Source organism: Pleurodeles waltl, chromosome 4_1 (assembly GCF_031143425.1).
Source record: "Pleurodeles waltl isolate 20211129_DDA chromosome 4_1, aPleWal1.hap1.20221129, whole genome shotgun sequence".
Taxonomy (NCBI): domain Eukaryota; kingdom Metazoa; phylum Chordata; class Amphibia; order Caudata; family Salamandridae; genus Pleurodeles; species Pleurodeles waltl.
The window spans coordinates 810,030,020-810,056,672 of NC_090442.1; the positions used below are offsets into that span (position 1 = coordinate 810,030,020).

Sequence of the window (26,653 nt, forward strand, 5' to 3'; positions counted from 1 at the left end):
AAAGCACGCTACATACCCGCGAGGGTCTCAAGGCGCTGGGGAGAGGGGGGGTGCTACTGGTCGAAGAGCCAGGTCTTGAGGAGTCTTCTGAAGGCCAGCAGGTCCTGGGTCTGTCGTAGGATGGTGGGGACAGTGTTCCAGGTTTTGGCGGCGAGGTAGGAGAAGGATCTACCGCCGCCGGTGGTTTTTCGGATACGGGGGACTGTGGCGAGGGCGAGGTTGGCTGAGCGGAGGCTTCGGGTGGGGGTGTGGAAGCTGAGTCGGTTGTTGAGGTAGGTGGGTCCGGTGTTGTGCAGTGCTTTGTGTGCGTGGATCAGGAGCTTGAAGGTGATCCTTTTGTTGACAGTTTTGCCAGCCTGCCACACACCAGACATGTTGCTGGCCACATGGGGAGAGTGCCTTTGTCACTCTGTGGCCAGGAACAAAGCCTGTACTGGGTGGAGGTGCTTCTCATCTCTCCCTGCAGGAACTGTGACACTTGGCGGTGAGCCTCAAAGACTCACCTCCTTTGTTACAGTGCCACAGGGCATCCCAGCTAGTGGAGATGCCCGCCCCTCCGGCCACTGCCCCCACTTTTGGCGGCAAGGCTGGAGGAGATAATGAAAAAAACAAGGAGGAGTCACCCCCCAGTCAGGACAGCCCCTAAGGTGTCCTGAGCTGAGGTGACTCTTACTTTTAGAAATCCTCCATCTTGTAGAAAGGAGAATTCCCCCAATAGGATTAGGGATGTGCCCCCCCTCCCCAGCCCCCAGGACCTGAAGGAACCGAACTCCAGTGCAGGAACAACCCACAGGCGACCCTCTGCCTAGCCCAGGTGGGGGCTACCCCGCGGAGCCCCCCGTGCCTGCCTGCATCTTTGAAGAGACCCCCTGGTCTCCCCATTGATTCCTATTAGAAACCCGACACCTGTTTGCACTCTGCACCCGGCCGCCCCTGTGCCGCTGAGGGTGGACTTTCTGTGCCTGCTTGTGTCCCCCCCCCCGGTGCCCTACAAAACTCCCCTGGTCTGCCCTCCGAAGACGCGGGTACTTACCTGCTGGCAGACTGGAACCGGGGCACCCCTATTTCCATTGAAGCCTATGTGTTTTGGGCACCACTTTGACCTCTGCACCTGACCGGCCCTGAGCTGCTGGTGTGGTAACTTTGGGGTTGCCTTGAACCCCCAACGGTGGGCTACCTTGGACCCAACTTTGAACCCTGTAAGTCTTTTACTTCCCTGTGAACTTAACATTTACTTACCTCCCCGAGGAACTGTTGATTTTTGCAGTGTCCACTTTTAAAATAGCTTATTGCCCTTTTTGTCAAAACTGTACATGCTATTGTGATTATTCAAAGTTCCTAGAATACCTGAGTGAAATACCTTTCATTTAAAGTATTGTTTGTAAATCTTGAACCTGTGGTTCTTAAAATAAACTAAGAAAATATATTTTTCGATATAAAAACCTATTGGCCTGGAATTTGTCCTCGAGTGTGTGTTCCTCATTTATTGCCTGTGTGTGTACAAGAAATGCTTAACACTACCCTCTGATAAGCCTACTGCTCGACCACACTACCACAAAATAGAGCATTAGAATTATCTCTTTTTGTCACTATCTTACCTCTAAGGGGAACCCTTGGACTCTGTGCACACTAATTCTTACTTTGAAATAGTATATACAGAGCCAACTTCCTACAATCTTCATGATTCAAGCCGCTGGAAGTTGGACCCGGGAGTTTTTGCAATGATCTCAGACAGGTGGGGGTTTGTTCTCAGTGGACCCATTTGCCTTATGTCTGGACCATTAGGTGGTCCATTTCTTCAGCTGCAGGCCAGATCCTCTGGCAGCGGCTACAGATGCATTCTTGCAGGACTGGATGCAAGAGAGGAGTTATGCCTTTCCCTCATTCTTGATGATAACAAGGATTTCAGCCCAAGTGTGGAGACAACTATAGGAGGTTGTCCTGGTGATGCCCTTTTGGAGGGCCCAAGTTTGGTTTCCAGTTCTGATGGAACTTTCTTAGGATTCTCCAATCTTTATCACCCTCTTTCACTCTCTCCTCTTGAATCCGGACCAGGCTCTGCTCCAGCTGGTGCTGGAAGACGCATTATGGTATGGCAGATTACAGGGCACGTTAGAAAATCCCAGGACTTTTGAAACAGGTTGAGGTCCTTCTGTCCAAGGCTTGGGCAGAAAGCAGTTAAACGTTCTAGATTGGCCTGGACGAGATGGATTGTGTATGCGACGGGGTTTGGATCCCGTGGGCACAGATGTAGACCAGGTGCTCAACATTCTGCTGGAACTGGATTCCAATGGCTTGATTTACCATACAGTTAATGCCTTTTGCTCAGCTATCTCAGCGGTTCATGCGTCAAATGACGGATCCCCAGTGGCAGAATATCCTTTTGTGTGCTGGTTGCTGCGGGGATATCCGCCTCTCACTCCAACCAGAGCCTCGATATTTGGCTCTTTGGGATGTAAAAAGATTCTTAATATTTTCCTATTTTGGTAAACCAATAGATTTCTATCCTGTAGGGAGATTTCAGCCAAAGTGGCCATGCTATTATGTCTGGTGTCCTGCAAGAGGGTCTCAGATGTATGAGCCCTCAATATTACAGGTAGAATATTTTCCCCTGAAGGGGTTTCATTTACAGCCAGCAGACCAACAAACTCCAATACCAGGCGCTCGCGGTACTGAAAAGGGGCAGGAGGTGCGTGCACGGGTGGGGGCAGGGCTTGTAGGGTGATTATTTTTATTTTTTTAAACGTACCTGTGCCGCCGCTGTCTTCACGACCATGCTGCTCCTCTCCTCTTCTCTGTCGACAGCCTGCAGGCACAGGCTCTCAGCCTGCCTTCCTACCAATCCTGACACTGCTCAGAGCAGCATCAAAATTAGCTGGAGCGCCCAGCAGGGCGCTCCCAGGCAGACTGGAAGCCTGTGCAGGCTCTCTCCAGCCCGGCAACTGTTGCCAGGCTGGAGAGACCCAACTGCGTATGTGTGTTTGGCCGGCCCGAGACAGCCAGCCAAACATACATGTCCAGAGAGGGAGTGCTGTGTATTCCCCCTCCATGCATGTCACAGCCTGTGACCCGCCCCATTTACCAAAAAACGATAATAAACATAGTTTATTATCATTTTTTGGTAAAAGGTTTGTTGCTGCTGCTGCTGTTGGCGGGGGCGATGCTCCTTTGCCCTAATGGAGGAGCCGACCCTGGTGATCTCATACCCAGCGTTTGCTGATTCTCCCGAGCTATGTGTGGTACAATTGCTAAAAGCCTATGAAGAGATAACAGAAGAATTCCGCCCTCTATGTGAGAGGCAACATCTCATTACTCTGTAGAAACCATATAAAGCAGTCTCTTTACCCACGATTGCCCGTTGGGTCCGCTGAGTAATGCAGGAGTCAGGAGGCAGGTATAAATGCTGGTATGTTTGGAGCACGCTCAGCGAGAGGAGCAATGACTTCGAAGGCATTCACCCTCAGTGCTTGTTGGAGGACATTATGAATGCAGAAGACTGGCCCTCAGACTCCACATTTAAGAGATTCTACTTTAAGCAGTGCTGGATGTGGCTCATTTGGGGGGTGAACAAGCTTTAAACTAGCATAAAGCTCGCTGCCGGTCCTGACATAGAATGTAAAATGTCCTAGCTGTCATAACGGAAAGTTTCAATTCTATTAAGGACATGGAGGTGAGGATTATCCCACCCGACGAGAAAATCTGAGGTTCTCCCCCCCCCCGTTATCAGTAAGTACTATTATTTTACATGTAATAATTATGTATTATCTGTTGCTAGAGGACAGTGCTGATAGTTTTAATTGCAGGTGGTGCCGATTTTTTCAGAGATTGCAAATACTCATTGGCCTCTCTATTTCCTATGTGCTGATGGATCCAAACAGGACGCTTTAGTAAAGAACGGTTGCGTTTTGCGTGCAAAGAAAGACAGAGCTTCAAAACAGATGATGGACTTTTTGTTGACTGCCTATTCCTGATTGGTTACTAAGACTGTTGGATTTCCAGAGTTTTATGTGAATGTTAATTTTTATTGCCAGGCTGTTGTTCATTGCTGCTGATTGTAATTTGTATAGTAAAGTGAAGGTAGATAAAGAATAATCAACGCCTCCATGACCTTAATAGAGTTGAAACTTTCCGTTACAACAGCCTAACCTCTAATGTACACAAACTGGTGGCCCTGTGCCGGTCAAAAAGTTCTCAATGGTAGGGTCAGCAGAAGTTTTGCTGCCAAAAACCTAGTAATTCCCCGACCTTTATGTTAGGCAAGAAACCGTAGGTTTGGGGGGGGGGGGGGGGCACAGATTTAAAGTAGGGCTCCCTCTCACCAAACTCTAAAAGACCCCTTTAATGATATAGGTGGATTCTTTTAAATACCAATCATAAATTACATGGACCTATAAAAAGTAATGCAATGTGTGGTAAACATAGCCTTCAATAAAGCGAAAATCAAGTAATAAAAATTGATTCCTACCTTTACACATATTGATTCCTTTTGAAAACTCTTTTGCAGCTGAATGGAAAAATTACCTTGGTCGTGGCTTCAGTGAAAGCTTTTTTTGCCCCGTCGTAGTGTGGAGAATCAGTCATGCTTTCGAGCTTGTTAAGTTCATCAATCTTACACAAGGCACGACGAGCAAATACCTAAAGAAGGTGTAAAATTCAAATGTATTTCTTCTTATTAAATACAAATAGGCAATTTACATTTTTAGATGTGCCAAGTACTATATCCACACACAAACCTGTATTTTGACTGTTTAATCAAGTGTTAATGATTACTTTAAATTTAGTTTATTTAGGTAAACCACGTCCATGTAAACAAAAACATACAAGATAGTACAACATATTTTTACAAAAGAGTTTTAAAATTATAAAAACAACTAATCTGGATTTTGATATTTCCGGCCTATATTATAAATGTCCATTGTCAGCAGAAATCATCAGAAATCTTTCGTAGAGGTGACGAAGCAAATGAAAGCAACATACATACGCTACATGAAAATATACAAAGCCAGAGTTAGTCATTTTCCAGAACTGTCCCTTCTTCAAACCTCCCAGATGGAGGGTACCGGGTGAAGGAACAACCTGTCATGAATCCTATGTGACCACTTGCTACCAAACGGAGAGCATGGATGGCTGAGAAAGCAACGCAACCCGAAGAAAACAGAATCACACAAACAAAGAAAAACCAGGTCGGCCAGCAGATGGCAATACACATCTGAAAGAAAGAATAGACGCTCTAGACATAGGGGAAGGACCTCCTAGCTCGGGCCTCACACATGACCCAGCTGGGGGAGACGAAGATGCCTATCCTCGGCACAAGAAGATAATGATCCTATTGCAAAGGACACTTGACTCCTGTAAAGCATACGCTAGGGATTGTGCTATAAATGTTAATACGCACTGATACATATTCTATAAATTCACCAACCTTTGGCAACTTGTGGGTGCTGAGACTGAAGTCTAGTTCTCTTTCCTTATTATTGTTTTTAACAGAGTTTTTGCTAAGAGATATCATAGGGAATAATAGGCGTAGGCTTAACCTACTGATGGGGCTCCTCCATATCGGCCAACTCTTCAGATAAGTGATAAATCGACAGATGCTTCAAATTTTTAAGTGTAGGGAGGGAAAGAGGTGTTTTAGTAGTTTTTAGGATACCCAGTGCACTACATTTAGCATGCACAGACTTGGTCTTGAAGGGCGACGCCTCCATTTCAGAGGATTGATATGGGGGGGTGATAACGGAACGTCCAGCTCCCACAGCCATACAAAATGCATTTCTTGTGATGTCACTGGCCTCATAAGTAAGATAAAAAAGACAAGTCGTTCTCAAAACTGCAGAGCCATACAACACTGATATTATGGAAATTCATCCCCTGGATAATAACTGTCGAAGTCTGCACGTATGGATTCACTTCTGTGATTCATGCTTGTTTTGATAGAGCCTCTGGAAATGTGGCCATCCAATAACACATGCCACTTCGATATCCCCTATCAAACCAAGGGTTCTTATCTTCTGACCTTTAAGATACCAACATACTAACATGATTCTAGACCAAATGAAGCAAATAAAGACCCTCATCTGGAAAGACTACAAAATTGGCATATAACAAAACTGTGCAAAGCCCATAATATGTGGTGTATTCTATGAAATAGAGATATGTTGTGCCTTCTCCAACAAGACGATTGTACTTAGTTTTTTTTAAACATGTCGCCTCAGGTACACATTGACTTATCACCTGCACAGGGGGATCTCTTTTACTCTTTCAGGGACTTGCTATGTCATCTACATTACCTCCCACAACTTCTACTCACAACTATACAACCCTACTAAAATAGGAGATGATGCCAACTCAGAAGCCTGTAAATCTTTAATGAACTCTCTTCAGCTTCCCACAGTCTCAAAAGAGGACCCGACACTCCTCAACAACCCCAATAGACAAGACGAGATCACAACAACCATCAAATCCCTGAAACCGAAAAAAGCCCCTGGCCCAGATGGTTTCCCAGCGTCTTTCTACCAGAGCTACAAACACCTACTATAGCCTCATATTCTTAACCTTTTCCATACTTTTGACTCCCTGGGTAAAACTGGAGGCTAATTCTGTGAGGCCCATATTGTTGTCATTCCAAAGGTGGGGAACCTCCCTTCAGCGTGAAAAACTTTAGGCCTATTTCATTATTAAATACTGGTTATAAAATGTATTCTAAAGTACTGGTACTTTGACTTGAAAAAGTCCTTCCACTTCTCATACACCCATCACAAATAGGAGGGCACCTAGCTGCCGATAACATTAGAACTTTTTGCCATGTTCTTGAGAAAACCAAGTTACTCACCCGGCCATGGCCATGGACCAAGACGCAGAAAAAGCATTCAACACTGTATACCTTGGCATTTTTTTAAAGTTACTCTAGAAAAATTTAACTTCGGATCAAGATATTTTTGTATGGCCATGACAATTTACTGTAACCCAACAGCATGAATAGAACTCAATGGACTCATCTCAGAAGTATGTAACTCAGCACAAGGCACGAGGGAAGGTTGCCCCTTGTCTCCTTTATTTCTCTGCCTCTCAATCAAACCTCACACTTCACTCCATTCAAAGAAATACAAAAATTCAAAGAATTTAATTAAAAAATGACACTGAAATTGGCAGTGTATGCAGACGATATCCTAATTTTCTTTACTGAGGCAGATAGCACCATCCCTGAAATACTCCAAGTTATCACAGATTACGCCAAAGTCTCAGACTATACCTTAAATAAGGAGAAAAACAAAATTGTCCCCCTTAATAAATTCTGTCTTCCCATTCATGGCCTTAGATTACAATCTTAAATGGCAACCAAACAAATCAAAATATTTGGGAATAGAGGTTGTAAGCTCTATTTCAAACACTAAACTTTACATAGAATCCTCCTTACTCGCGAAAATCAAAAAGCTAATCGAGGAATGGTCACCGAAGTTTATCAAATGGTGGGGTAGGGCTGAAACAGTTAACGTGGTGATTGCTCCACAAATCAATTTTTATTACAATGTTTCCACTTCACCTATTTTTCACATCAATCAAGGCCCTGATATCAGCCTTCATGTGGAAAGGGAAAAAGCAAGAATTTCTCTTCAGCAACTACAGCTAAACAAATACCACAGTGGCATAAATCTCCCCAACTTCTTGAATTATCAAACTGCTTACTTAGCCAGAGCAACCATTTGGTGGCTGCACCCATTTCTTTCACATCCACCGGCCTGGGTAGACCTTGATTCAGGCCTACTTTCTCTACTTTCGCTTATAAACACTGACAACCAAACACATTAACGTACCTCACTCCTACCAAATTATCAAGTACTTCATCTCTGCTATCAAAAATCTAGACAAATGCTTCCCTCATTAAATCGATGGCTCAGAGCCTGCCTCCCTATAGTTCAAACCAACTATCAAACTTAACTTTAACCCCTTTTCTGGGAAAGATGAGCCTCAGTCGGCATATAAAACGTTAAAGACAATATCCACTTTGAAAACCAAAAACTTTCGCTACATTAGGCTCTAAATTCAACCTTCACCTTCAATCGATTTCTACAACTTTCTGTCCCTTAAAGTTGCTCTTAGAGGCTTTAAAAAAACACACAAAGCCGACTGTCTAACCTTTCTTCAAAACGTATTTGTTAAGAGCCATAGAGTCTCCATACTTTTATAATACACTTAATAAAACATCACCAACAATACCAGACGAGATCCAAAAGACATGGACAGCATCATGCATTAAATACAAAGCCAACCCCATTCCACCGTCACACTGGCCAACATCTGGAGATCTATGCTATACAAAGTCTTGTCTCTCATCTTACAATGTAAACTATGGACAACATACAAACCATTCTGGACTCCAGAATATCTAAATAAACGAGGTCTTAAGCCTTCAGCTACTTGTTGTCATTGCCATCACCCCATAGGTGACCTAGAACATCTACTATTTTACTGAAAACACATTTAACCCTTTCTGGCAAGCTATTGAAACTACATTATCATATATATATTCAACATACAATCGCCTTTATCATATACTATAGCTTGCCTAGATATACGTGCCACACCAGATTTAAACACTCCAAGGGCCAGATGCATCACACATTTTGCTAGTCACAAATGGCCCAATTCACAGAATCAGGCTGTTTGCGACAAGTAAAGTGCATTGTGGTATGTATGAATTCTAAATTGCAATTCGGTAACATGTTACCGAATCGCAATTTAGAATTGCGAATGTATACCGATTAGGTACTAGGAAGGGTCATGTTCAGGGCGCCCCTTCCTAATACCGAATCGCAGCAGTATGCAAGAATATTTTGGGACTGGAATGTTGTCGCAAAACATTCACATTTTACCACCTACTTCAAGTAGGTGGAAACTCATTCGCAAATTGGAAGGGGTCTCAAATCATGAAATAATTTTTTCCAGATTGTATTTATACTAGTCACAATATTTAGAAACCCAGAGATACGTTACTAATTTTCAATGCAAAGAACAAACCAACAGAAACTCAGACTTGTGTGGCGATTTGAACCACTGCATGTCTTGGTTGTATTAGTTGCCCATCATGAGTTCCTATGACACAGAAAAGGGACTGAGTGGCATAAGTACTGTTGAGCTTTTTATGCACTAGTGTGCATTCACCACTGCAAGACTCTGGGACACAAGTGGTGTGCAACTGGTGATGTGTGAAAAGGCTTATATGTGTGTTTTTCATGTTACTTGCTAAATAGACCTAGGTGCATGTGGGTCAGGCTAACATCGGGGGAGGGAACAGAGGGCACCAGGCCAGTGGCGTTGGACCCTTGACAAATGTATTGTCCTAGCTTACGCTACAAGAACCAAGAAAGAAGATTTCCATTCTCTGATTCACTTTTTGTTTGTAAATGGTGCATCTGAAAGAAAGCTGCAAAGGAGATAACCTTGTGTGTCAATCCTGTAGGAAAGGAAAGAGGAATAAAGGTACAAGTACGTTTTAGTGTGCCCTTTTTTTTTTTTTTTAACAAAAAGCAACAGTCAAATATCCTATATAATTATACAGAAGCCAAGTATAAGCCAATTGCTCCTTGCTGCACTAACCATCATGCCTAGAAAAGGTGTGCAAGTTATTGGTAAGGCCGTGGGGCAAGACACATGGACCGCTTGCTGGATAGGATGCTGAATCGTGGAGTTTCGACTTTCGGCCTAAAGGCTCAACAATGTATGCAGGGACCTAATGCATGCCTTTGCATATTGTTTAAGACTTATACAGTCATGCTGTTAGACAGCTGGCTACAATTTAGGTAAAACTAGTATGGTATGATAGTGTGAAGAAATATAACTGGGGCATATTTAACCTAGGGACTTATTTGTATAATTGTTGCTGAGCTGTTTGTGATACTTACAGTCGTTCTCATGAACACGATTTGTAGACAGAGTACATAATAAATAATCATGTAGTAATGGCAGAAAGTGGAGAACACTCTGTGGGATTTGGGCACATGGAGGCAGTGTGCCAGGCCCACATGCAACGTGCGTCTTGCAGTCAGCGAGAGATAGGTGATCACTGCAGAGTGCTGGTGTGGTGTGAATTGATGTGGCACGTGCATGCAGAACGTTGAGCCCCGGGTGCTAGATGTGAACAACAAGCGCAACAGGTAGAAATCTCAAATGTTCTAGAGAGATGGCAGGCCTCTTAGATTACTGGGTCTAACTTCCCTCGTGGTTGGCGGTATCCTTGTTTAGAAATGATTGTACAATGTTGCTGTAGCCAGGACTTGCTGCTTGAGTCTGGTTTCCCTTTCCTGAGTCCAGTTGCCTGTGGAGGACTGTTTGTAGGACAGGATCACAGAGAAGAATCCCGCATCCGTTTGTTGATGAAATCGAGCTTTTCAAATTAAACTAGTTTCAAACTATTGAAATTGGGACCTTAAATCAAAAAAGGATTACAATGAATGCTTTAAGGTTGTATTGTGCTATAAACTAAATTTGAAATACTTGTAGAGAGCTATCCGGGCTCTCCCATACTTTGTTGCTCTCTGAGGGCAAGGGGGCGGGTGAAAGCCCGAGTTAATAAATAAAGTGACGGCTGCTGACCAGGCAGTCGTATGCTGTTACCAAGCAAGCGTGTGGTCTCCATTTGTATTGTAGCGGGACGACCCCCGCACTACACTGGCGACGGAGGTCGGATTTCACGGAGAAAATAAAAAATTTTTTAAAAAACAACAATCGCGGCACGCATGGCGTGCTACGCCTTACCTGTCTCGCCCTGCGTGCTGACACCCAGCATCGGCAAGCGGCCTACCTGCCCTTGACCGCTCACGCTGACGCTCTGCGGCACGAGGGGTGTGCGCGCTCGCTCCACTGAGCACACCGTGGAGACACCATGTGGCAGATGCGGTGCCTGAGGAGGCCTCGGGGTGAATGACCCCCGGGCGACGTCTCTGTTTGAGGCAAGCTGGCGTGAGGACCCAAGGAGGTGGCGCCCACAGTGCCTGTCCACATGACGATCAGGAGCAAGGTAGGCTTGGCCTTCTCCCTGAAGACTTCAGCCCACCACAATGAAAAAAAATACAATAAAAAAATAAAGAACATGCAGATGAGTAGCCCAGGTCAGGGGTTGTTATGAAGTGAGAGGGCAATAGAAGGAACGTGGGCAACTCCAACAGCAAAATAACAGGCACCCATACGGACTGATTGCATGTTGCCTGACAGCAGTGCCTGAACCAGGACAGATTCCCTACTATACAAACACACCGCTTTGGGGAAAAAGAAAAAAAAAAGACATACAGCATAACAACCAGAAAAGCACAAAGTCAAACATATGTACTCTGTATATAGCACTCACTCTGCAAGATGAGTATATCACAGCAGAACCGAGAACAGCAGCCTGCACCTGCTCCCCCACATGCTCATTCCTCCATAGCAGCTCTGCCCCCATTCAGCCAGTTTATTGACCCCGCCACTGCTGCGCCGCGCTGGCGTCTCTGGCTCGGCTGTTTAGACAACTACTTCTGTGCCACGAGAGAAACCGACGGGGTGGTGCGGAGATCGTTGATGCTACATAATGGGAGGCGATGAACTTCACGAACTTGTCAACACGCTCCTTAACACTGGAGATGCCACGGACTAGGACGCTGCGGTGGCAGCGCTAAACCAGCACTTTGACCCTCAACTTAACCCTGGTTACGAACGTTTCAAATTGCGCCAGGCGCAGCAGACAGACGTCGAATCAGTAGATATGTTCTATGCCAGGCTCCGGAAGCTCACCAGCACGTGTGTGGGCCTGAACCAACACGAGGAGATTTGAGCGCAAATAATCCAGGGGTGCCGGTCCAACATGCTGCGGAAACTGATCATGAGACAGCCCGGTATCTCACTTCATGAGATCCTGATCTTGGCACGCTCCCATGAACTCTCTGCCGTCCGTGCAGATGCTATGGCTGCGGCAAGGGGCCAATCCATGGCAGGTGCCTCTGCAACTTGCCCATCACCTGTGAAGGAGGAACAGGTCGAGCCCATCGTCAGAGCATCCCGAGACAAGGCGAGGGTACGTATGGAAGCTGCGGATATGAGCACAAGACGCAAGTGAGCTGCCCGGCATGAGGAAAGTCGTTTAAAAAGTGCAGCAAAGGTAAATATTTTGCCACGATGTGGCAGATGGGTAAAGGGAGACAGTGGGAGCCCAAAGCGAAGGTGACCACAGTCAAGACCATAAGTTCGGGAGAGACTGCACCTCGGGGACACACAGACACGAACATGCAGACATTTGAGGATGACGACGAAGAAGATATCTTTGTCATCTCATTTACAGGGTGGAGGCAACAGAAGAGACGGCCACCTCCCATGAGCACGGTAACAATAAATGACACTCCGGCAACCGTGCTCATTGACACAGGGGCCTCTGTCAATGTCTTGGATAATGCCATGTACCAACAGCTCTCGCCTAAACTGAACATGACCCAGAGTACAACAAAAATCTACACGTATGGAGGTCGTGACCCTCTTCCCCTGCAAGGCACCATAGAGGTTTCCGTAGTAAACAGACAACGCGCCACCAATACAAAATTTTATGTTGTCAAAGGAGACGGAGGCACTCTGCTGGGGTGCCATACAGTGGAAGATCTGGAACTAGACTTCTTTGCGCATCAAGTGTATGAGTCCCACACCGAATCTCTCCTCTGAGAGTTCCCGCAGCTATTCACCGCGTTAGGGAAACTTAAAGGCAAACGTGTCAAACTGCACATTGACCCTGATGTGAAACCAGTGGCTCTGAGACACTAGAGAGAGAGTGCCCTTTCATCTCAGGCCGGCAGTTGAAAAGGAACTGCAGATGTTGGAAGACTAAGGGGTGATTGAACAGGTCGACGGGCCCACCCCCTGGGTTTCACCGTTAGTGATCACTCCCAAACCCATGCAGCCAGGGGCCATCCGCCTCTGCGTCGACATTAGTCTCCCCAACCGCCCCATTAAGAGAGAGCGTCACATAACACCCACCATGGATGATATTATTGTGGACTTGAATGGAGCTCAGTGGTTCTCAAAGCTCGACCTGAACTCTGGGTACCACCAGCTAGAGTTAGACGTTAACAGTAGAAACATAACCACCTTCTTCACCCATTTGGGGCTAAGGCGATTCAAGAGGTTGGGCTTTGGGGTGTCGTCGGCAGCTGAAGTGTTTCAAAACGCCATCAGGGAGACCCTCTCAGGGTTGGCACGAGTAATCAACCTGAGCGATGATATCTTGATCTATTTGGAGACACATGAAGAACATCACCGCCGTTTGAGAGACACCCTGCAGAGACTTGCAGACGCAGGTCTCACCCTCCACAAGAGAAAGTGTGCATTCTACCAGACATCAGTTGATTTCTTTGGGTACATACAGTATTCTCCAGAGATGGCCTGCAGGTAGACCCGCACAAAGCTGATGCCATCCATCAAGCTCCCACTCCACGGAATGCAACCGAAGTCAGGAGTTTCTTGGGGATGGCGATCTACTGCGGCCGGTTTGTTCCCAAGCTGGCCACGATGGCGAAACCACTTCGGAAGCTCACTAAGGCAAGTCATAAGTGGGAATGGAGCCCAGACGCTGACAAAGCATTCCATGACATGAAAAGGGCCCTCCTTGATAAGGTAACCATGGCTTATTTTCATCTGAAAAAGTGGACTGAGGTAGTGGTGGATGCCAGCCCTGTAGGTTTGGAAGCCGTCCTACTACAAGAACAATGTCATCAGGAGTTGGCCCCAGTGGCGTATGCCAGCAGGGCTTTGTCCAACGTGGAAGCTCGGTATGCCCAAGTAGAGAGGGAGGTGTTGGCGATTCGATGGGTGTGTAAACACTTCCATCTGTACCTCTGTGGGCATGAGTTCCAAGTGGTAACGGACCACAAGCCTTTGTTATCACTGTTCACAGGGACCATGCGCTTGGCTCCCCCACGGATCGAGCGTTGGGCTGTCCTGCTCCTGCCCTACCAGTTCATGGTCACCTGCAGGCCTGGTGCGAATAACCCGGCAGACTACTTGTCTAGACACCCATCAATTGATACCCTTGACACGCCTCACGAAGGGGAGGAAGAGAACAGCGAAAACTTTGTGGACATGATCACACAGTCCGCCTGTCCTGTGGCCCTACAGTGGCGGAAATTGAGGTCACTGCAAAAATGGACCCAGTGCTGACCCGAGGCAAAGGAGCGCTCTGCAGAAGATAATGGAAGCACTTCCTCGTAGGACTGAGAACATATGACCCGAAGAATGAGCCACCATGCAGGGGATGTGGAAGGTGAAGTATGAGATGTCCGTAGGAGGTAATGGATTTGTCTTGCGAGGACAGAGGATAGTCTTGCCACACTGCCTCTTGAACCGTGTGGTGGAGCTCGCCCACCAGGGCCACCAAGGAGCAGCCAAGACAAAGGCGCGGCTAAGAGCCAAGGTATGGTTTCCTGGCATGGATGCTAAGGTGGATGCTCGTTCAAAACTGTCACTCCTGCATCATCACCTCAATTCAACAGCCCGTTTACTCAGTGGTTACCGAACCTCCCAGTCAGACGTCATGGTCCAAACTGAGCATGGATTTTGGAAGTTTTCCCGATGGGCGGCTAACGGCTGTCATGATCGATTCATACACCAAGTTCCCCATGGTGGAAGTGGTGCTCTCCATCTCGTTTTAGAATGTGAGGCCTGTACTAGACAAAACGTTTGCAGTTTTCGAACTCCCAGATGAAATCCGCACGGACAATGGTCCGCCCTTTCAGGGACAGGACTTCAAGAACTATCTGGAGAGATTTGCAGTACGGCATCACAATATCACGTCCTAGTGGCCAAAGGCCAATGGTGTTGTGGAGAGGTTTATGAGGACTCTCAGTAGAAAAGAGCGAAGATGTAGAGCATTGTTTGCACCAGTTCCTAAGGGCCTACAGGCAGATGCCCCACAGCACCACCAACTGTGCTCCGGCTGCTTTGATGTTTAAGGTAGCCCCTCGAGATTGCATCCCGACTGACTCTCAGTGGGAGTCCCCGGAGCTCGACGTGGAAGCCACCCAATGACTCTGGATGCGGACCTACCAGAAGGCCAATGAACGCAGGAGAACACATCCCGGCGACTTCCACGCGGGTGACCGTGTAGTGGTGAAGAGCCGGTGCCCTGGAGGGAAGTTTCAGACGCCATTGGAGTCGGAGGTGTGGGAGGTAGTAAAGGTACACGGATCCATGGTGACCGCTTGTCGAGGAGAGAGGCGAGTGACGAGAATTGTGTCACATTACAAGTGGGCTGGGAAATTGAGGATGCCCGAGGAGGAAGAGCAAGATGGTGCCGTGGAAGAAGGCGAACATGGTGCGGAAGGAGGAATGAACACTCAAGAGGTCTCACCACCAAGAGAGATGGATCGGTCTGGTGATGCGAAGGAGGAAGCGCAAGTAGGTAGAGTGAGAGGTATCATCTTCGGCCCAATCCTGCACCGAGCCAGACACCGAAAGATTTTGCCTGCTATATAACAGCTCATGGCCAAGAGAACTCTACTGCCCACAAGTAGGTAGATACACCCTACCATAAGGACATATCGGTGAGAAGAACCATTGGTGTAGCGACTACCTTGAGGAAGGTCCCGTCATTTGAAATTGCATTACTGTTACGTTTTGGTGCTTCCGATTTCTGCTGTTCTTTCCTTTCTTTTCTTTTGTTTTTTTTCATTCTTTATTAAACCTTTGGGGGGATGTAGAGAGCCACCCGGGCTCTCCCATACTTTGTTGTCCTCTGAGGGCAAGGGGGCGGGCGAAAGCCCAAGTTAATAAATAAAGTGACAGCTGCTGACCCGGCAGTCGTATGCTGTTACCGAGCAAGCATGTGGTGTTCCATTTGTATTGTAGAGGGACGACACCCGCACTAGAATACTGAATCACGGGATTAATTCATTACAGAATTACAACAAACACTTCAAGTTGTGATGTGAAGGCAATATATATATATATATACACACACACACACACACACACACACACATATATATATATATATATATATATATATATATATATATACACACACATATTCCTTGTATTGCTGTTATCATGCTGGGCAGCAACTGTAAAAGCAAGTGGACTATCAAGTAATGGATACCTAATGCACACAGGAACATTTGTATGGTGAACTGAAGTACCTGTGACGCTATTGCAGCTATATGGAAATTAAGCGCTCCAGTTCAGGAAGTTATTTTATGGAATTGTGCATTATGGGAGTTGGAGTTTGGCTATTGAAGTCACATGACTGTGTATTTAAAAAGCACTGGCTCACTCACACCTGCTCTTACTTACCTGTGAACAAGGCATGCTGTTGCCGAAACGCGTCAGGATTTTTTGTCTTGCTGCTCAGAATTGCTATTAAATGCTTGGATTTTAACATGGACTGGTGCCTGGGCTTTTCGTGTTTGGGAGATATTTTCTGTGGGATGCTTCGCCCCAGTATCCCAGGCCGCCCTGCAGGGTCTGCGGCCCCTTACGGAGCAGGAGGTGACAATGATAGTTTTATGGAAGGGGCCCGACCCACTCACCTTCATGCAAACAAGGCATTTATCCGAGAAATATATTGCGATGGAGGTGAGCAAGGGATAGGAGGGAGACAGTGTGCCTCTCCTCTTACTTTTCATTTATTCCTTGTATAGCTGTTATCATGCTGGGCAGCAACTGTAAAAGCAAGTGGACTATCAAGTAATGGATACCTAATGCACACAGGAACATTTGTATGGTGAACTGAAGTACCTGTGACGCTATTGCAGCTATATGGAAATTAAGCGCTCCAGTTCAGGAAGTTATTTTATGGAATTGTGCATTATGGGAGTTGGAGTTTGGCTATTGAAGTCACATGACTGTGTATTTAAAAAGCACTGGCTCACTCACACCTGCTCTTACTTACCTGTGAACAAGGCATGCTGTTGCCGAAACGCGTCAGGATTTTTTGTCTTGCTGCTCAGAATTGCTATTAAATGCTTGGATTTTAACATGGACTGGTGCCTGGGCTTTTCGTGTTTGGGAGATATTTTCTGTGGGATGCTTCGCCCCAGTATCACAGGCCGCCCTGCAGGGTCTGTGGCCCCTTACGGAGCAGGAGGTGACAATGATATATATATATATATATACACACACACATATATATATATATATATATACAGGGAGTGCAGAATTATTAGGCAAATGAGTATTTTGACCACCTCATCCTCTTTATGCATGTTGTCTTACTCCAAGCTGTATAGGCTCGAAAGCCTACTACCAATTAAGCATATTAGGTGATGTGCATCTCTGTAATGAGAAGGGGTGTGGTCTAATGACATCAACACCCTATATCAGGTGTGCATAATTATTAGGCAACTTCCTTTCCTTTGGCAAAATGGGTCAAAAGAAGGACTTGACAGGCTCCGAAAAGTCAAAAATAGTGAGATATCTTGCAGAGGGATGCAGCACTCTTAAAATTGCAAAGCTTCTGAAGCGTGATCATCGAACAATCAAGCGTTTCATTCAAAATAGTCAACAGGGTCGCAAGAAGCGTGTGGAAAAACCAAGGCGCAAAATAACTGCCCATGAACTGAGAAAAGTCAAGCGTGCAGCTGCCACGATGCCACTTGCCACCAGTTTGCCCATATTTCAGAGCTGCAACATCACTGGAGTGCCCAAAAGCACAAGGTGTGCAATACTCAGAGACATGGCCAAGGTAAGAAAGACTGAAAGACGACCACCACTGAACAAGACACACAAGCTGAAACGTCAAGACTGGGCCAATAAATATCTCAAGACAGATTTTTCAAAGGTTTTATGGACTGATGAAATGAGAGTGAGTCTTGATGGGCCAGATGGATGGGCCCGTGGCTGGATTGGTAAAGGGCAGAGAGCTCCAGTCCGACTCAGACGCCAGCAAGGTGGAGGTGGAGTACTGGTTTGGGCTGGTATCATCAAAGATGAGCTTGTGGGGCCTTTTCGGGTTGAGGATGGAGTCAAGCTCAACTCCCAGTCCTACTGCCAGTTCCTGGAAGACACCTTCTTCAAGCAGTGGTACAGGAAAAAGTCTGCATCCTTCAAGAAAAACATGATTTTCATGCAGGACAATGCTCCATCACACGTGTCCAAGTACTCCACAGCGTGGCTGGCAAGAAAGGGTATAAAAGAAGGAAATCTAATGACATGGCCTCCTTGTTCACCTGATCTGAACCCCATTGAGAACCTGTGGTCCATCATCAAATGTGAGATTTACAAGGAGGGAAAACAGTACACCTCTCTGAACAGTGTCTGGGAGGCTGTGGTTGCTGCTGCACGCAATGTTGATGGTGAACAGATCAAAACACTGACAGAATCCATGGATGGCAGGCTTTTGAGTGTCCTTGCAAAGAAAGGTGGCTATATTGGTCACTGATTTCTTTTTGTTTTGTTTTTGAATGTCAGAAATGTATATTTGTGAATGTTGAGATGTTATATTGGTTTCACTGGTAATAATAAATAATTGAAATGGGTATATATATTTTTTTTGTTAAGTTGCCTAATAATTATGCACAGTAATAGTCACCTGTACACACAGATATCCCCCTAACATAGCTAAAACTAAAAACAAACTAAAAACTACTTCCAAAAATATTCAGCTTTGATATTAATGAGTTTTTTGGGTTCATTGAGAACATGGTTGTTGTTCAATAATAAAATTAATCCTCAAAAATATAACTTGCCTAATAATTCTGCACTCCCTGTATATATAAACATATATATATATATATATACACATATATATATATATATATACACATATATTATATATATATATGGCTTTCAGTAATAACATATCACTACCAGATTACTCATGTCAAGATTATATAGATTATATTCGTTGTCACCAGAGTTCAGTGACAACCGTTGAGTTATAAAACCATAGAGAGGTATATTTACATGTGTAACTTTGGATTTTCTAGTTTCAAGGCAAACTACAGAGAGTTCGTTACACAGAGATACATTTCAGATCTATCTATTCACAAGTGTAATTGCATGTAATACTCTGAAAGGTAGAAAACATAGGATATTCGTTTCTTTAGTAGGAACTCTACATTCGACAGACCTCATTGATCAGTCAAGTTACGAGGCAGAAGCAGTGGAGTCATGTTTTCTCTCTTGTCCCGTTCCCCCTTATCCCACATTCCACCACTGGCCCTCATGTTTTTGTACATATAGTCAGTGGTGGAGGTGATAAGAGACTGAACTAGGCATCACTTTCGTTGGATCCTTTGCATAAGGTTGGTGCTAATGGGACAAGTGAAATACTAATCATAGGTGTGTGCATTCTTATTTTGGGAGATAAGGGGTGGGACTCTAAGTATACTAATTGTGGATGTGCGATTCTCTGATAGATTAGTCCGACTCTTTACACTCCATTCAACTCAAGCCTAACTCAGAAGGGGAAGAGAGAAGCAGAGAGACACCTGCAATTTCTACTTTTCTTCAAAAAGGTTGCATTTCCCTTTAGGGGATTAGGGGATCTATAAGGTGAGACCACAGTAAATTAGCGTTGACACAACACTTTGCCAAGCCAACATGAATGAGGTTTGCAGGGATCCAGCCTGAGAGCCGGGATATTTTCAAAGGTGAAAAATCTGCAGAGGGAAAAGCAGTCGTTAGATTATGTTTTCTTGATTATTAAAATGCAGTTACTTTTCCATTTATCCAGTAGCAGTTAGATATTTAACTTCTAGGCAATAACATTACCTCTCCATGGACACCAGCTTTGCAGTCAAAATAGCACTGGCAGACAGCGGTGTAAAGGGTGGCTCTCCAGGTCAAGTAATGAATGGCTAAAAGCGGGATAGAGGATTCCATACACATGCTGGCCCACAAAAGGTATTCCAGTGCCTACAAGAAAAGAACACATCTTCAATTAATCAATTTGATGAATGCAGGTTCGAACATAGAAAGTACAGGCTTGTATTGTTTGGATTTCGCAAAGTAGCATATGTTGATATGTAGTAGAAATTAGTAATAATGCTATAAAATTATACATGGGGATAAAGGCCGGCTAATTGCAGTGGCAAGCAGAGTTTGTTGCAGTATGCACCAAACTCTTCATGTTATCCCCCCCCCCCCCCCCAAAAAAAAAAAAAAAAAAAAAATCAGACTAGGTGATAATTATCATACCCAATCAACTGAGCTAAGTGTTGTATTTTATCAGGTGTGATAATTATTGTATCGAAAAAGAGACACTGATAATCAGGTCCTTAGGATTTAATAATTCTGCACAACAAACATTTGCCATCCCCTAGAGGAACTCATCTTTCAACATCTGCTCATGATTTACCTTTACTCCTCCTTCAGGTACGTTAAAGCTGTACTTTCTAAATCTGCTCAATTCAGCAGCATCTACTTCTCCATGTTTTCCTGTACATGCATTCCACTTTCCTCTTCTCCTGCCCTCTTTTATGCTTACAAAATCAACACATCCTCTCTATATATTACCATGTATGGTTTATAACGTGAATAACAGCTCTTATGGCTTTTATTTAGTGCTAGAACATCCCAGTGTCCTTGGTGATTACATACTCAGACTGTTAATTTTTGATGTGGGAAGCATTAGGTCTTAAAATGTATACACTTTTCCCAAGGGAGCCTCTGCACATCTCACAAGATTTGAAATAGCTATGCTGTCCTGGATGCATTTATGACACCACTGACTGCAGCATAACCCCTCCCATATGTGCAAGAGACTCCCAGCCCCTGTGCGGCCAGTGTTCCCCCACACTTATGACCCACCACGCTTTACTTCCTGGAAACCTTTTCTTGGGGTATTTACGGCAGCAGTTTATTATGTTACATTACAGTAACATTACATGAAACATTAACATCACATCTAATGGTCATAAACATGTTCCATGCATGTGCTCTAAGTCCTTAAATTTTCCTGTTGCTCCACAACATGTTTACATTACCAGCTTGTGGCCAGTGATCCTGCACAACCTCCTCTACAATGGCCTTCCTGGTCAAGTAACCAGCGTCTGGCGGTGATTAGGCTCCTCCCCCTTGCTACCAATGGACAGCCTCATGGAAAGCCCGGACTGACCCTTTGGTGCCCCCCCCCCGCCTGCACCCCTCCATGCCCCTGCCATAAGGCATCCCAAGGACTCTGTTGGAGCAGGTCTCTGTATCTGCCTCTACCACTATGTCATGTGGTTTCACGACTGCATGCAACTCCCTCCTTTGACCTATGTTAAGTAGAAACATGTCCAAGCCCATGCCCGACAGATGTACACCATCTGCCCCGTGATACCATGATGTTTTGAGGTTGAGGAAGCCGTGCCTAACAAATACCCAGCAGTTTGCCCTGCATATATTTGCCATGGTTATGTTCAGCTTCCTTCTGGACCTCTCTAAAGCACTGTGATCCCTTGTCCCTCTCCATTCTGGTCTAGCTATATTCTCTGACCACAGGATATCTGGAGGGTGCAACAGCCGTGCTACTGCTGTGACCAGTACCGCAGTCGAAATCATTACCCCAAGGTGCATTACCACGGCGCCTGGTTTTCCCTCCTGCCACTGGGCACATTCCATGGCAGGGAGCAGTTGGGCGAGCCTCATTTCTGGCCTGCCTAACCAATTCATCACTGTGTTGCTGAGCTATAGTCCTCCGACCCACTGCCAACCACTCTGCTCTCATGATGTATGAGTGGCTTACCATCTATACCCTGCGCCTTCCGGAACTGTGGCCTGCTGGGGGAAGACACAAGATGAGTCAGGACATCCAGTGCCCTATATTCCTATGTGGCTCTTACCTAACTCACTAGCCACCGCTGTTGTGGTGGCACCTATTTGAAATGAGTGAGACCCAAACCTGCCTGGGGGAGTGCTACCTTTGCCAGGGCCATCCTGAGTACCCCTATAAACTGAAACAGACTGAGGTAGGGCCTGTCTTCATGTCAGAAGAGTGGCCATCCATTCAGCACACCCTTTAGCCGCGTAGGCTCTCATACTACAAACTAGGCAAATTGTGTCATCTTCTATGGAATCCAACTGTGAGTATTCCCCTTCCCCATTTGATCGGTATTGGACCGCCGCAAGAAAAGTGTCATGTTTCCACTTCCTAGGTGCAAGTCTTCCCCTTGTAGGCAAGTGGTCTCGGGATCAACCTTGGAGGAGGTAAGAATCTCGCTGACCCGGTTGGCCGTGAAGGCCAGTGTGAAGGCTGTCCTAAGCATAATGTGCCTGTGATCCTATCTACAGACGCTGGGACAGCACTGCTACCAATTTTACCAATGTCGAGAAATCCAAAGGCCTCTGTTTATCTTGGCCCCTGCCACAACCTTTCATGGCTGCCTTGCAGTAAAAGGATTTTATCGGGTCCATCCCTAACATGCACTTTGCATAATAAACAATCATGGTGAGGTGTGCCTATGCCCAAGTGTTGGCTTGCCTGCCTTGACAGCCCCATAAATACATTTCTGCATCTATCCTTCCAAAACGATGCTCCACCCTATGTGCCGGTGACCCTCTGAAAGGCCTCCCAGCACTTATGATATTGTGCAGTAGTTTTACTGGCTAATGCATTCTCCGCTAGCATCATCAGATTGGGTCGGCTATTCCCAACAGTCTCTCAGATATCAGTGTGTTGGTGAGATCTGCCTGTGGCACCAGCTCCTTGAATCTTTGCCACTGAAAATTAGACAGTGCATCAGGCATGCGTTTTTCAAATCCTGGAATATGCCTAGCACTCACCGCAATATTATCCCTGAAATTACATTAGACTAAGTGGCACAGAAGGCGTAGCACCGCCGGGCAAGTTATATTCTTTGTTGTGCTGTTCCTGTGCCAGGTGTCGGCCCAGCGACCTGCTGTCCAAGCGGTGCCCATGACTGCTCCAAACCCTTCACTCCCGACTGCGTCAGTGAACAGTTCCAATTGATTCGCTGACACCCAGGGTTCCTGCCATAGTAGAGTATCATTAAAGCTACCTAAGAATTTCATCCACTGGAGCAAATCCTCCTTGACCCCTTGTGTGACTCTCACCCTGTGATGTTTCTCTGTGAGACCTGTGCATAGCCATGCCAATCTTATGACAAAAGGTCTCCCGGCCTGCTGGGATGATCCTGCTTGCGAAGTTGAGCTTACCTATGTGTTGCTGCAGCTCACCTAGTGTGGCCTTCTTTTTGGCCAGCAATGAACTGATGACCTGTCTTGATTCAAGAACCTCGTGTTGGAGCAGCCTGCACACCCCTTCCACCATGTCCAGTTCTATTCCCAGGAATAACAGGCATATCCCTGCACTCTCAGTCTTCTTGCTCGCTAGGGTCATTCCCAAGTCATCGGCCAGTGCCATGAAGGCCTCTAGCAAATCTGCAAACTCCACAGTGCCCCCCTTCCCAATAACCAGGAAATCATCCAGATAGTGCATGGACCAGCCTTTTCCACTTCTCTCATGTAGCGCCCACTCCAAAAAAGAACTACAGGTTTCAAAGTAAGGAGAGGAAATTGCGCAACCCATTGGTATGCATTACTCATAATAATATGCCCTGTCTAGATGAAATCCCAGTAGGTGGTAGCTGTCTGGGTGTACCGGAAGAAGGCGAAAAGATGCCTCTATGTCAGTCTTTTCCAGCAACGCATCCTTCCCTGCAGCCTTGATTCAGTCCATTACCTCATCCACTGTCGCCTGGGACACTGAGCAGCAGTCGTGGTCAAGGCCATGATTCACTGACACGCCCGACAACCTGAACTTGCCCTCTTTCTTCTTGTGGACCAACCTTAAGGGGGACACTATGAAATTGTCCATTGGGGGTTCCAGAAACAGGCCAACAACCCTTCCCAACAAGAGCTCCTTCTCCACTTTCTGCCGGGCCAATGCATGGTTGTCCCTCACCAATCTCAGGTTTTTGCATAAGCGAAATTCCTGAGGGCCTTTATATAGGATAATGAACCCATAGACTAATACTTGAGCCAGCAACTGCCTGCCCTTCCTCCTGGGGTAACTACTGAGTAGGTGCAGCAATTTAATAATGTGAATGGAGGTTGGGGGGGGAAGGGGTGGCCCTGTGCTCCCCCTTCTCAGGCTGGGCTCTATCTATGCTACTTCCTGCCACTAGTGTCCTTCCCTTCAGATGCCACTTTGCTTTTTTACATTCAGTTGCCAGGTGTGCCCCTCACAGTTGCTGCGGCTGAGCAAAAACTTTGCAGGCCTGCCCCCAGTTGCACTCATCTTTATCATAATTCCAGCATGCTGTTGATCGGGACCTGCCTTGTTTGCTCCCAGTTTGAGCCCTCACCTTGTAGGCATGTGAAAACCCTTCTGCTCTCCCTTTAATCCCAGGCGATCGAAAGTTAAGCTCACTTAACCTAGTGGTTGATAAAGCCTTCAATATCCTGCTGGTCCCACTCAATGACTGCCCAGGTCTGCATTTTTTCCTGAAATACTTTGTCGTAGTGCAACAAGCGTCACCCTGGTATTTCAGTTGTGTGCACTCTATGCTCATGGACGAACAGTGCCGCTGCGCATTCTGGGAATTTTTCTACAAACCCACTGGCTAAGGTGCAAAATGCCCTGAGCCAGTTCTCAATAGACCTCTCAACCCGGAAAAAGGTCTGATGTAGTCGCTTGTTGGCTTGCCTACACTTCCCTTCTCTGCTGCCCCACCTGTCCAGGCTTTAGTGTGGTCAGGCCCTCACCCTGGAACCTTGACATTCCTTGCATTCTGTCTTATTTCTTTAGTACCTTCCTCTGGAAGTTTGTCTGGTGTTGCATCTTGCCCTTTCCTCTCAGCACCTTCCTTTGCCCTCACTTGATCCACCCCTTCCAGCTGTGCTTTGCTACTGGTTGCTCCATGCTGGACTCCAGACCTGTCTGTCTAGGTGTCCCCTGAGTAGTCTCTGTAGGAGCTCCTCCCCCCACTTGTGACTGCTAGGGGAACATGGTGTATCATGGCAATGGTGGGTAAATCGGGGAGAAGGAGGTCACTGCACCCTGCCAAGCTCACCACGGGTTGGCCGTCATTGGCAGTAGTGGTTGTTGGGACTGTGCTGGGACTGCATTTGGTATGGCGCGCTCTGCAATCCTGGGGCATCATGTTGCGTTGAATTGGCCACCCCTACCGGGGTCCCAAAGTTGGTGATACTCCCGTTAGCCACCCCGCTGCTCTAATGTCTCACCATCCTGAGCCCTAGGATGTCCCGTAATGGATCCAGAGGCTGCCGTCAAGCAGGCTTCAGGTGCACCACTGAGTTAATTCCCGCTGTCCTCATCAGACCAGATGTCCACTTCTGGTGAGACCGTGCATATGTCAGCCGTCTGGTCAGCTCGTTGGGGGGGCTCAGTGGTAGCCTTTCACCCTTTCCCAGCATCCTTTCTTGCATCCCACCCTTGGGTCCCAGGAGCATGTGAGGGTGCCACAGTTCTGACTACATGTGCCCTGAGGGGGTGGGGGTGTCAAGATTTTTGCTGTGCACCTTTCTGCCGCTGCCACGGCCTCCTTCGCAGCTTTGCTAGATACCATCTTGCCTTTGTCTGCCAATCCCTGAGCCTTCTTTTGTTTGGACAACAACTCTTTTGCCTTTGTAAGAAGCTCTTCCAAGTTAGTGTCCAACTCAGGGCCCGAGTTAACCTTGACAGCTGCCTGCTTCTCTTTTGCCACTGATCTCCCTTCGGTGCTCCTGAAAACGGGCAGGGTGTTTTCTCTCCTGGCCTGCATATCCATTCTCCTGCTCCATTTTCCCCTTGTATTTTGTGTGGGCTACCAGGTTTTTAATCCTGATCCCATGCAGGTATGCTCTTTTCTCAAAAGTGCAGTAAAATTCTGGGGAACTGCTGCAATTCAAATGCGGCAGCCATGCAAAACAAAAGTTTATAACACTACACTTCCCATAAACACAGTAACATCACATGACCAATCGTAGACCCACCGGCCCTATATAACCATAATGAGACATATAAGCCCTCTCTTTCTTTGCTGCTCCGCAGCCAGTTAAGTACTCTCAATTTCTATTCTAAGCGTTATTGATTTCATGTCTATGTTTATCTTGCGCACACGCTCCATGCCAGTTATTGCTTACTGTAGCGGCCACGATCCAATGGCTATTTGGGAGCGCGTAACCCACCCGGCAAGGTGCTCGCCGCTTCCCTGTATTTCTGTGTGGAACAGGAGATTAGGGAAGGGAGGACGTGCGACTCGCATCAAGCTGTCCTCTTGTTTTCTTCTGCTCTGGGCCTCGCACCCATGCACGACTTTCTGTTTTTTTCACCCGACATTGTATTAGGTGCACTGAACATGGGGGAGAGGCGGACTTCTGTCTCTTGCCCCAAACAGTTTTTCCTGCCCATCAATGCCCAGTTCGAAGTACCTCTTCTGGGCTGCAATAATCATACTGGGCATTGCGCTTAATTGTTTTGGCATGTCTCCCACCACGTTTTATGTCCTGATTTGGCTTTACCTGCCTTGGGGGATTTTTTGTGTGTTGTTACCTCCCCGCTTCTACCCTGAAGCTTTAATTACAATCAGGTTTTTTCCTGATTTTGACAGATTACATCATTATATCATTTACCATGGCCACATACGATGAAGAATCAGGGGAAGGTCTCTACTATGATGACTCTGTGGGGTCTTTCGAACAAGACTTGGTCTATGCACTTGATTCTGGCGTACGCCACACTGTTAATGTAGCCCTGGCT

At 46.3% G+C, this 26,653-nt stretch overlaps 1 protein-coding gene across 1 annotated transcript in view; it reads right to left on the reverse strand.

Moving 5' to 3' along the window:
- Positions 1–26,653, reverse strand: part of CFAP54 (cilia and flagella associated protein 54) — a 1,075,777-nt gene that overhangs the window by 961,185 nt on the left and 87,939 nt on the right. The window contains exons 6-7 of the mRNA XM_069229529.1: positions 19,720–19,863; positions 4,522–4,635 (exon numbers count right to left, since the gene is read on the reverse strand). Coding sequence (XP_069085630.1) covers positions 4,522–4,635; positions 19,720–19,863 — 258 coding nt within the window. The remainder of the gene's footprint in view (positions 1–4,521; positions 4,636–19,719; positions 19,864–26,653) is intronic.